The 12,127-nt window shown below is 43.4% G+C and overlaps 1 protein-coding gene across 2 annotated transcripts in view; it reads right to left on the reverse strand.

Annotated features, from left to right (window-relative positions):
- Nucleotides 1–12,127, reverse strand: part of LOC135047970 (arylsulfatase H-like) — a 283,561-nt gene that overhangs the window by 44,338 nt on the left and 227,096 nt on the right. For both annotated transcript variants that reach the window (XM_063955490.1, XM_063955489.1), the window contains 2 exons: nt 9,141–9,303; nt 4,202–4,323 (listed from right to left, as the gene is read on the reverse strand). In XM_063955490.1, the coding sequence (XP_063811560.1) occupies nt 4,202–4,323; nt 9,141–9,303 (285 nt within the window). The remainder of the gene's footprint in view (nt 1–4,201; nt 4,324–9,140; nt 9,304–12,127) is intronic.

Below are 12,127 nucleotides of genomic sequence, written 5' to 3' on the forward strand. Positions count from 1 at the left end.
CCTTGTGGTAAATCCACCTTGGGTGGATGCTTTGTCTACCCAGTTACATCAATTAAATCAGTCTTTGGTTGGAAAGAAACCTACCCCACGTCACTCTGGTGTCAAGGGGTCATCTAAGCGGGCTGCTTCCTCCTCACAATCCACTAATATCTCAGATGATTCATCTGATGAGGATGGGAAATATACGGACACGTCAGACACTGATACATCTGCTTCTGACGAGGATCTACATCTCAGGTTGATGTCCCTGACCTAGTGGAGGCTAGTAAGCAGATTCTACAAATCGATGATGATGTAGATCCCACTACTGCATCTAAGAAACATATATGGTCCCGAAAATTCATAAATCATTGAAACAACCATCGGGCCGCCGCATAGTTTCCGCTATAGAATCATTGTTGCATCCAGTATCCGCTTATTTAGATGCATATTTGAATCCATGTTTACAGGGTATATCCTCATATTTGAAGGATACCACTTCTTTACTATTACAATTGCAATCACTGGACCCATTACCTGATACACTGGTTATGTGTAGTGCGGATGTCACCTGCCTCTACACCTGCATCCCTCATGAGGCAGGTGTAGAGGCTGTCAGGTCATTAATAACCAATAATGTATTATATACAGGTCCATCGGTGGAACTCTTCATACAATTGTTGTATTTGATCCTGACTAGGAATTATTTCACATTTAATGGCAAATATTATCGCCAAAAAATGGGTTGTGCGATGGGGTCCCCGGTGGCCCCTTCGTATGCTAACTCATTTATGTATCAGATTGAAAAATGTCTAATCTATGATAATGAGCAAGTGTTTCAACATGTGATATACTATAGGAGATTTATAGATGATTTGTTGCTCTTTTGGGGTGATTCAATTGAGAGTCTTGAAGCACTATTTGAAGTACATAATAGATCAGACAGTTGTGTAAAATTTACCTATCAACTTAGCCAAAACTCCATTCATTTTCTGGATGTTAACATTGAGTGTCAGAATCACATCATTAAAACTTCACTTTATGTAAAGCCGACAGATAGGAACTCGTTATTGGCACATGACAGTTTCCACCCCCTCCCATTAAGGAAGGGATTACCTTACTCCCAGTTCCTTAGAGCCCGTAGGATTACCTCGGACCCAGAGGACACCGAAGTAGTCATGGATACCATGATGAATAAATTTATGGAAAGGAGTTACCCTAAGAAGGATTTACTTAAAGCTAAGAGGAAAGTGTTGGATATCCCCAGGGAAGAAGTGTTAAAAGGCAAATCCTCTGACACTCAGTCCCTACAGTCCAAATCTGCTGTTACCATCCCATGGGTTAACAAGTATACGGTTAATACTGACTTTACTACAGAAAAAGTTAAAAAATTATGGCCGATAATCTCTACGGACACAGATTTACCAGCTTTAAACAATAGTCACATACTCCCTAGTTATACTAGGGGTAGCAACCTGGCAGATAGAATAGTTAAATTGGATGTATTCCCCTTAACTAAAGCTGAACAGACGCACTTTTTGAGACCCAAATTGGGTTGCTATCGCTGCCTTGGTTGCTCCACATGCAACACACTTATGACAGGATCCTCGTTCCATCACCCCTCCACGGGCAGACAATTTAGTATTAATCATCGCCTTACTTGCACTACTACACATGTCATATATATGCTAAAATGTCCTTGCGGGCTAGCATATATAGGTAAAACACAAAGGCAATTCCGGGATCGGATGGCCGGACATCGTAGTGCAATCAAACAGGCATTGGAAAAGGGGACTAGTGATCAGCCGGTGGCTCGCCACTGGCTGACAGCCCGACATAGTCAGCCCAGTATCAGAGCCATGTTGATAGATCACGTCCCTATCTCTCACAGAGGGGGTAATAGGGAGAGAACTCTATTACAGTTAGAGACCAAATGGATATTTAAGCTAAATACTATAGCACCAGGAGGGCTGAACGAAAATTTAGGCATACAATGTATGTTTTGACATTGGCTAGCTATTACAAAACATGTGCAATAAGATCCGCTGTTCTCCTTATTTTCCTCTTCCTTTTCTTTTGTCTTCATATCTGAATTTAGATCAGACATGTTTTTTAACATTATGTTTATAGTCTGGTGTTGGTGATCACTTTTGTTTTCTGTTATCATATTGTGGAAATGTGTTAACACACATACTCAAGTTGTTTTTATCTGTATCGTTTTGTTAGACTGCATCACCATGACAACCAACGTCATGACGTCGGCCCGCCTGTCCGGCGCCGTTTGATTACGTCATCCAGAAGCTCCCACTGTGTTAGCAGTGGATAGCGGGCGGTCAGCGGCGTGGGACAGGTGAGTATGATTATTCAATTGTAGTTAGGATTATCTTGCTATATAAGTGTTGTTTTTGGATTGTTTGTGTGTGATGTGCTGTCCCTGACGACGGGGTATATCCCCGAAACGCCGTTGGAACAATAAAATTATGCTATTTTAAAATGCATTGAAAGTCTGCTGGAGTGCCGCCGAATTTTGCATACTATATATATATATATATATATTCAATGCGCGGTCCAAGACTGGATGTAGATACTGTATCAGAATACTCGTACAATATATCCTGGTAGAGGTACACTTGTTCTTAACTAACGCCATCTTAAAATGACATGTAGAGTACTTAAGTGTCTGTAAAATCACAGCGCTGATATACAGGCGGATTTACAGAAGGAGACCCTGCCCTGCAGTCCCGGAGACCAGTCGCAGCTACTGTAAGAAGATGGCACCCAGAGTCTCAGTCAGGGAGTGAGGGAGAGTGTGAGGCAGCTCCAGGGTGGGAACACCAGCAGTAGATCGCGCCCAGAGCTGGGGAGGGGCTACAGGTCAAGCGCCTTTTCCCCTATGCTGGTCCTCAGCACTGGGTACTGTGGAGCCTTATTAAACAGGATATTTTACTATCCAACCTGTGCTCCCATGCCCTGGTGGATATAGTGTGGTCCCTGCTCTGTCACAGTGTCCACACCAGTGTCATGGTCTGACTCCTAAGACTGCGACTGGAACGCGATTTAATGGCGGGACCCTCTTACCTCCTCTCTTAGTAGCAGCCACGCGATCCAGGAGAGCGCCTGTGGTGGTGTGTGCCTAGGAACTGCAGCGCCTCCGCTGCAAGTACCCAGGAACAGAGCCAGCGGGAGTATGCAACGCCGCTGGGGAGGTGATAGAGCCGCAGCACAGTATGTCACACTGACATATGAAGTGCTGCAGCCCTTGAAGTCTTCTAAAAAAGCTTTTTCAGGGCATCCTAGCGCAGCTTCATGCAGGCACCAACTCTAAAACTGAGCTCACAGTGCCTGGAGGCAGGGTTATAGAGGAGGACTTGCAATGCATCCTGAGACAGTCTAACGCTTTAGCCTGTTGGTGCCTCTGGATCAAGATACATCTCTATACCCCCAATATATTCCCTGTGGAACACAGTGTACCCTGCTGCAGAAATATTTTTTGCTAGATTTAAACAACGTTGAATGTTCAGTCCTTAGATACAAACCTTACTGGAGAAATCTCTTACAAATATGGATATTGATATTGATACATTACTAGATCTTCACAGTATCACACATAAATAGCATAAGTAAAAGGGTGCAACACAATAAAATAGAAATAAAAATTAAAATAAAACTAAGGACCTTATTCAGCTGCATTAGTAGCTGCGATGTTATCGCATACTCCCCGGTCCTGCCGTAGTGCGCATGCGCAAGTCCTCCACTGCGTGTGTGAAAGTTGGGGAGATGCGATCGCTTCTTCCTATGCAAATGCCTCTGCCTGATTGAAAGATATCGGCGTTTGTGGGACACGGCGGCGACGTGGCATTGCGGGGTCAATGATGTGGCATTCCGCAGTCATGGTGGTGAAAATGGGGGTGGGTTCTGGGAGGCCGCATGATGTCACACGTGGCCAATGCGACCCGAAAATGGTGGCTCTGCGCCTGCCTTCACAGCCTGGCAAAAACAACAAAACTGCAACTGAAGCTAAACAAGTTCCTAAATGTGCATATCTCTGATACCCACAATGCGTTCTGTGGAACCAGTCCACTTCCTCAGTCAGTCACTGAGATGTGGTTGATATTTTGCAGATTTTGGAGTATAATATACAGAGCCAATCATTTTTAATTATACCTAGTGTCCAGAGACTGATAATATACAGTGTACAGTAATTGAACTTTTCTATACTCACTAGTGGTTTGTTGCCATCGCACTGCATGTAAGTACTCATCACAATAATGAAACATGAACTTGTGCTCAGAGTCAGGTATTAATCCTTGCACAAGAGGTATTAGGTCCTTGCCATCAATTATTCTAAAACAATGGAAAACAAAATTAGTCAAACAGTAATAGCAACTATTCGTTATTTTTGTTTAAGTGGGTCTCATACCTATACATATAGAGGAGGACAAAGAAAAAACAAAAACACTGGAACACATTTCAAGGTGAATATTTGCATCAAACAAACATCAGATGCAACAAGTGTGTATATTAACTACCCACTATTGCTTACAGACGTGGCTTAATGCCCTTAGTAACTAAGGGCCTGATTCATTAGGAATTGCAAAAGCAATGCTATTCGCAGCAGCTTTACATTTGCAGTCCATAGCAATGCAAATGCAGGAGGAGGTGCATACCACCTCCTCCCTGCATTTGAAATGTGATTGGATATCAGAGGAACATCACGATGTTCATCTGCGATGGCAGGCAGAGTAAGGTTCAGCTTACTCAAAGATTATGCGAAGACAGTGTACTTGGGGGCTAGGGGAGATAGTCGTGCCATCAATAGATAATGAGGTTGTGGGGGACGGTGGGAAGCTGATCAGCTCAGTCTTGGACATGTTGAGTTTAAGAAAGCACTGGAACATCCAGGAAGAGAGATAGCAGAGAGATAGTTGGAGGTACGAGTGAGGAGAGCTGGGGAGAGATCAAGGGGAGGAAAGGTAGATTTAAGTGTCATCAGCATAGAGGTGATTTTAGAAGTTAAAAGAACTAATGAGTTCACCTAAAGAGGACATATAGAGAAAGAAAAAGAGAGAGAGGACCAAGAACAGAACCTGTTCGTGGAAGTGGGGGAGATAGGAGAGGGCAGTATCACGCAGATCAAGAGAGAGTGAAGGATTTGCAGAAGGAGAGGGTGGTACCCAGTGTTAAAAGCAGCAGAGAGGTCAAGAAGAATAAGCAGAGAGTAGTGGCCCTTAGATTTGGCTGCATGGAAGTCATTGCATACTTTTGTGAGGGTAGTTTCAGTGGAGTGGAGAGAATGGAAACCAGACTGGAATGGGTTAAGCAGTGAGCGGGAGGAAAGAAACGCAGTGAGGCAGTTATACCCCTTTCACACCGCAAACCCGGGTCCGACCCAGTATTTTGAACCTGGGTCAGACCCTTTTATGCTACACTTTCAACCTGGGTTATTGCAGGGTTGGCTCCTTTTAACTCAACCCGGGTCAGCAATTAAAGCACCATGGATGTCATTTTAAATGGACTTATTTTGGCTCAGAAAGATGAGGTGTCAGAAGGGGACAAAAGGAGAGGGTGGGTATAGCTCACAGCATTGCAGGAATAATAGCTGACAGAGCTATGTTTTTATAAACAAATGCATCTTTAACTGTTCCAATAACATACCTCCCAACGGTCCCGTTTTTGAAGGGACAGTCCCGTTTTTTTTTTTGGACTGTCCAGCTGTACCACCCCCGGGCCGCAGTGTCCCGCGGTGGGGGGGGGGCAGTTGGGAGGCTCCTGTCGCTGCTGCTCTGCTTAACAGAGCAGCAGTGAATGGACACTGTGCACACGCGCACAGCGTCTATTCACAGGTGACAGAGGGGGCATGACAGCAGCTCAGTGTGCTGGGCATGCCCACTCAGTTATGGTACAAGGGGGAGTGACCCGCGATCGTAGCTCTGCCACTAGACCACGCCCCTTTCACATAGGTCACACCTTTTTCTGGCGCGCCCCAAGGTCCCTCTTTGTACTTTTAATAAGTTGGAAGGTATGCAGTAAGCTCCCTAGCAATCTCTGCCTTACCCCTAATTCTTAGTAGCTCTAATTCTTAATGCTCTCTGTTCTCTCCTGTGTAGCAGGGCTCAGGCTGCTGACATCATCAAGGCACACAAAGAACAGCCAATCAGCACGTTTACATGAATGCAGGGTTGAATAACCCGGGTTGGACACTTTAGAGTGCACATTGACCAGGGTCCAACCTGTGTATAACACTGCTTTTATACCGGGTTGAAATGCAGGGTTACTCGAGCCGGGATATTCAAAAGTGGTGTTTTTAGACTGCACCTTGACCCAGGTCGAGCTGGCTCAACCCGGCAATATCCTGGGATGTATTTGCGGTGTGAAAGGGGTATTATAGACTCAAGGAGTTTGGAGGCAAAAGGGAGGAGAGAGATGGGTTGGTAGTTGGAGAGGGTGTTTGGATCAAGGGTAGGTTTTTAAGAATAGGGGAGGCAAGAGCATGCTCGAAGGCAGAGGGGACAGTGGGGGTCATTCAGACCTGATCGCACGCTGCAATTTTTTTTCGCAGCGATCAGGTCACTACTGCGTATGCACCGCAATGCGCAGGTGCGTCGTATGGGTACAAAGCAGATCATTGCTGGGAGATGGATTTAACAAAGAATCCATTCGCACAGCTGATCGCAAGAAGATAGACAGGAAGAAGGCGTTTATGGGTGTCAACTGACCGTTTTCAGGGAGTGGTTGGAAAAACGCAGGCGTGTCTCAGTGTTTGCAGGGCGGGTGTCTGACGTCAATTCCGGGACAGGACAGGCTGAAGTTCAGAGCTACTCAGAAACTGCACAAACTGTTTTTGCAGAGCTCGGCTGCACATGCGATCGAACACTTGCAAAGCTAAAATACACTCCCCTGTGGGCAGCGACTATGCGTTCGCACAGCTGCAAAAAACAGCTAGCAAACTATCAACTCGGAATGACTCCCTGTGCCTGATGAAAGGAAGAGACTGAGAAGGTGGGCAAGATGGCAAAAGGCAGAAGGAGAGAGGTAGCGGGGGAGGTGGGAGGGGATAGGGTCAAGTGGGGATGTGGTGGTGGGGGAGGAACGGATGAGGGCCATGACTTCCTCACCAGATACATGGGAGAAAGATGTCAGTTGGTGAGAGGCAAGAGGAGGGGTGGTAAGGGATGGGTGGTGGCTGGTTGCTGACGGTCTGGTGTGATGTGATGTCCTGACATATAGAGTCATATAAAATGTAATTAAATACAAAAACATTCCCCACAGCCTTTATTTAAATGCTTTGTCAAACTGAAAGGGAATTTTATATCCTGCAACAATAAATCCAAAGACATTTGGAACGTAATATGATTTAGCCTTGGGGCTCATGTAAAAGTACTGTCAGCTGGAAGGGTCAATAAGCAAGCAGGCAGTCAGAAGCGGTTTGATGATTATGAGAAACCAGCAGAATTATCACAAATTTTAAACAGGTGCTACGTCCACTGGTACCGGCAAAAGAGGCATACATGGGAATATGTCTGAATCACATTTGGGCATACTACACTTGTGTGCAGCTAATCTTACTATATTCAGTTTAGGATTAGTATTAAGTGTCTGCATAAGCAGGGCCTGATTTAGGGTTCCAGCTGCCCTAGGCTAATACAGAAGTGACGTTCCCCCTTCCCCACCACCAATTTTTTCGCTTATTTTTTTTGAGATAGTCGCTTCTCTTGCTGGGATACCAGTCTCAAATATGTACGCATCTATTTTTTCTCAAATTGCTTCCATAGTCATTGTTCCTAATATGTTTGTGTATGTATTGTCTGCATAAGAAGGGCCTGATTTAGGGTTCAAGCTGCCCTAGGCTAATACAGAAGTGACCGCCCCTCCTCCCCTTCCCCACCACCAGTTTTTTCGCTAGGATTTTTTTAGCTCACATTCAGATAAAAATCTGTCATTATGTGTAAAAATTTACCACAGATCCAATTATTGTTTGCTGATACAAATAGTGTTTTTTTTTTTAAAATGATAGAAACATAGACTAATGACAATACGAAATTAACATTAAATATTGTCGTCAAACTCACCATGTACATCGATAGTATGCAACTTTATAACCTGGTCCAAGCTCCCCTAAGCCTCTGTGCCCCATAGCAATGGCATCCCTTGCACCCACTATGGCCATAAGGTGGCAGCAGACCACAGGCAGAGTACTATTATACTTTTCACAGACATCCAAAGTGACTTGTTACATTTGTACTGAGTTACAGTAGGCGTATACATGATTCCTGACCTCACATATCATGCTTTTAGTACTGTTAATAGTGCTAGAGAAAGCACGTGAACAGATATGTGAATGGAACTGATTAGCCCACACTCACTTGTACTTGGAACAACTCTGCAGGAAGCAGCACCATCTTCTTGTCCTACTCACTCAAATCAGGTGTGAAATAATCTGTCATGGACATTACCTTAAGGAAAGCTGGTAACCAACCCAATATACACCTCTCCTATCAGGATCAGAAGTCACATTTACTGATACTGTAATCACAAATGTCACTATCCTCTAAGTGCTACACTTAATGTGTATATTTGGTAAGGAATTGAAGGTATTTAATTATCTGCTGAAGAACAAGTATACAATCACTGTCAATAACTTTAAAAGATGGCAAGTCAGAGGAACACAGGAATAGCGTTTACTATGCATCAGGGCAAAGGGTACAAATATTAATAAACTCCTGAATGTATGCGAGGTGGACCGCAGCAAATAGCAGAGATATCAGGTGTAAGACATGTTTTTGGATTGCAAAAGCAGCCCCCAGTTTCTATGGGGATTGCTTAAATGACAAATTTACACTTTCTGGAACTTGGCCGCATCTTCAGATGGTGTTAGCCATTGTAGCATATACAGTAGGTCACATTCAGAGTTTACCAGGAGAGAGATCTACACAGCATTGGGCCTGGTCTGCTGACTGCGATGGGGTCCTGAAGCTGACAGTAAAGTGATCACGTTAGTGAGTCTTAATAAACGCAGCCTATACTTAATTTCTTATTTCACCTTTAAGAAATTATAAATCATTGGTTTTAAAAAGTGATAATTATTAAATACGCACCAAATATCTTATGCACGAGCAATACCTCTACTTGTATTTTTGTATACCTCTCGCAGAGTAACATACCTGTCCTGTGGTAGAACACCTCCTCCAAGCTTAGTGACTGTAGGGAATATATCCATGAGACTTGTTGGTTTATCAATTGCTGTGTTAGCAGGAATAACACTCGGCCAGCGTAGTATTCCTGGCACTCGTATCCCACCTTCTAGTCCTCCCATGCCTTTACCACCTATAGTGTGCAGATCAAAGCGTTTTAATAAACATATATATGTGCTCTTAATTATGTTCCTTTTTATCGAAGACAGGCATCGGAATAGGTAGAGAATGAATTAGTATACTGCCTATTGTGAATAAGCAGCTCAATATAAATAATAGAATAAATGTGTCCCAGCTTAGGGGTAAATTAAGCGCTAGTGATTGTGTGATATGTATTGGTTGAAAGTAGTAACCAGAATAAAAAAATAAATAAAAAAAAATCATTAAATATTAAAACAGAAACAAAAATAAAGATGAAATACACAATGTCTTTTGCAATTTAGGTTGTGGGGGGAAAAGTTTTGGCAATTTGAGCCTACAATATGCACCAAAAGAGTCCATACAAAAGTGTACTGGAACTCTCCCTAGCTATTCCTACCTTGGGATCCAGAACCAGCAATGTTAGTGGTTCATTTCCAGCAAAGGGTATTCCTCTTTGTCGGATCTCTGGCAGTGTATAGTTTGACTGTGGGCAGGAGTATCAACAAGTAGTCACCGCCGGGGATTGCTGCAGCATCTTCCAGTGATGTCAGACGCCGGAATAGCTATTGTAACCCCCACCTTTAACCTCTAAAGGGAATAACCACATATATTTACTTAAGGTTACATGTTTCTCCAATGTACCCACCTTTAACCTCCAGTTAAGCGGTGAACCTTTAAGTATCAGTGCCTCCACCCAAATATCAGTCTGTAGTATTGAGCCTACATGGGAAAACCCATTGATCATACGACTGTATTATAGTAAAGTAAATCTGTAGATGTTATGGGAAAGGCATTAACGTGGCATACAGTATACACCTTCTTACGCTTCAGCACCTGCCGAAATGCCTCTCTAATCTCACCACAAGACTATCAATAATGAGAACACTTAATTCTCATATCTATTCTATACGAGTGACAAACATTAAAGGGTGAAATCCAGTTACCTGCGGTAAGTTACCGTAGATAATTGACTCGCCCAGGGCTAACCTATTAGCCCCGATTAAGGCATTTATCAGTGATTTTGTCTTGCCTGCATCTGCCGAAAATACCAGCAGGTATAGAAATGCGTTAGGACAACGTCATTTCACTCTACAACTCTGCTTGAATCCGTGATTAGTCATCCTGATTCACAGCTTCAAAATGTACCAGACGGCTCACTAAAACACCCCCCCCTAAATCTCTTGACACATATCCGAGCCAAGGCACCCAGGACTTTGATATTTGTATATTAAGTTTCTTTTTACATAAGGAACCATTCTAGAAGTTGGTGAAACCCAGCACTATTTTCACTAGTACAAGTACCGAGCACACAAGCACAATATGGATAAACACAGCAGCACTGCGGACACCAATCAAGCTGGCTGCCACAATGTTACCCTGCTTAAAGGGGATACATTTAGCTTTAACAGTGAAGATGCAGAGATATTACTGTTCAAAGAAAGCCTACCTCAGAGCGATCTACATTTAGACGCCCAGGACACTTTTCACCAATTACTTAAATTAAAAAAGAAAGACGGACTTTAATGCATGGGATTTCCCTGTCCGACTATCACTGTGAACAAATGATTCCTCACAGTTTCAGGATAAAGAAAACATACCGACTCTGCGCCTTTATAATCCTGAATTTTGCCAGAGATGGACGGCAAGTTTGAACAAGTGCAGTCTGGACTTAGCACTGCTGGTTGTGGAGGAGGTCGGCCAGGAATTGAAGCAGACCAAAGAAAAAATAAATTTGAAATACAAAATTTAAAAACTCTTCAGTAGGACACTACACAGAATTGGTTGACGAAATTACAAACACAGACTGATTAATACAGAAAAGAGCTGGTAAGGTTCAAAAGGAATAAACACCTTACGGTTAAAAATGACTACGATGACAACAGGGTGTGCAACTGGCTTATGAGAGGAGACGTTTGTAGAGGGGATCAGAACAATTACGCATACAGAAGAAATTGGCATGGACATAGGGATGGTTCTACCATATCAGCACAATCGTCCAGTAGCGATAGCAAGTTTCTAGCACCTGAGCCAGAGAAATCACAGTCTCTAAGTGGGATCTCTTTAGGCGGGACACCTTCCACTCCAAGAAACACTGGTCCAAAAGGACTCCAATCCGTAGAGGGGGCCAAAATGAGAGGCAGCAAAAATCTATCCAGCAGGAAGACCACCTAATATGTAATCTCTCGGAAAGATGTTTTACCCCTGTAGAAGTAGCCATTTTGAATAAGGGCCTGTCCTATATCCCCACAAACAAACACGATGAATTAACTGGGAAAATAGATATACATCTATTTTCACGCAAGCTCTGCCTCCAGGAACACTTTCAATATCAACCATTAGAGCCTCTATTTTTGACAAATGCACGGCTCAGTGGTCTACATCAAAATTTGATCCCCAGTCCTCTAATTCCTCTTTAAAAACATTCACCTGTCTGTTGGATGATTCAGTTAAACGCTATAATGCAACATCCACTGTCCAGTAAAATAACATGTCCAAAGTGTAGAGAATAGCGCTGAAAAACCTGGGAAGCTACAGAGATGTAATATTCCGTCCAGCAGACAAGGGAGGTGGGCTGGTTATCCAGAACCTGGGAGATTACCGCAGTGAAATACTGAGAAAGCTGGCTGATGTACAGACGTATTCAGAATTGGCCACAGACCCATCAACCTATAAAAAGGAATTGGATGCTATTCTGGATGAAGCATTGAACAAAAAGCACATTACACAAAAATACATAAGACATTAACACAAGATCCCCCTGTAGTCCCAGTCCTTTTCACTGTCCCCAAAATAGACAAAGACAAGTGCAGGCCACC

The sequence above is a fragment of the Pseudophryne corroboree genome, chromosome 2 (assembly GCF_028390025.1).
Source record: "Pseudophryne corroboree isolate aPseCor3 chromosome 2, aPseCor3.hap2, whole genome shotgun sequence".
In the NCBI taxonomy this organism is placed as follows: Eukaryota; Metazoa; Chordata; class Amphibia; order Anura; family Myobatrachidae; genus Pseudophryne; species Pseudophryne corroboree.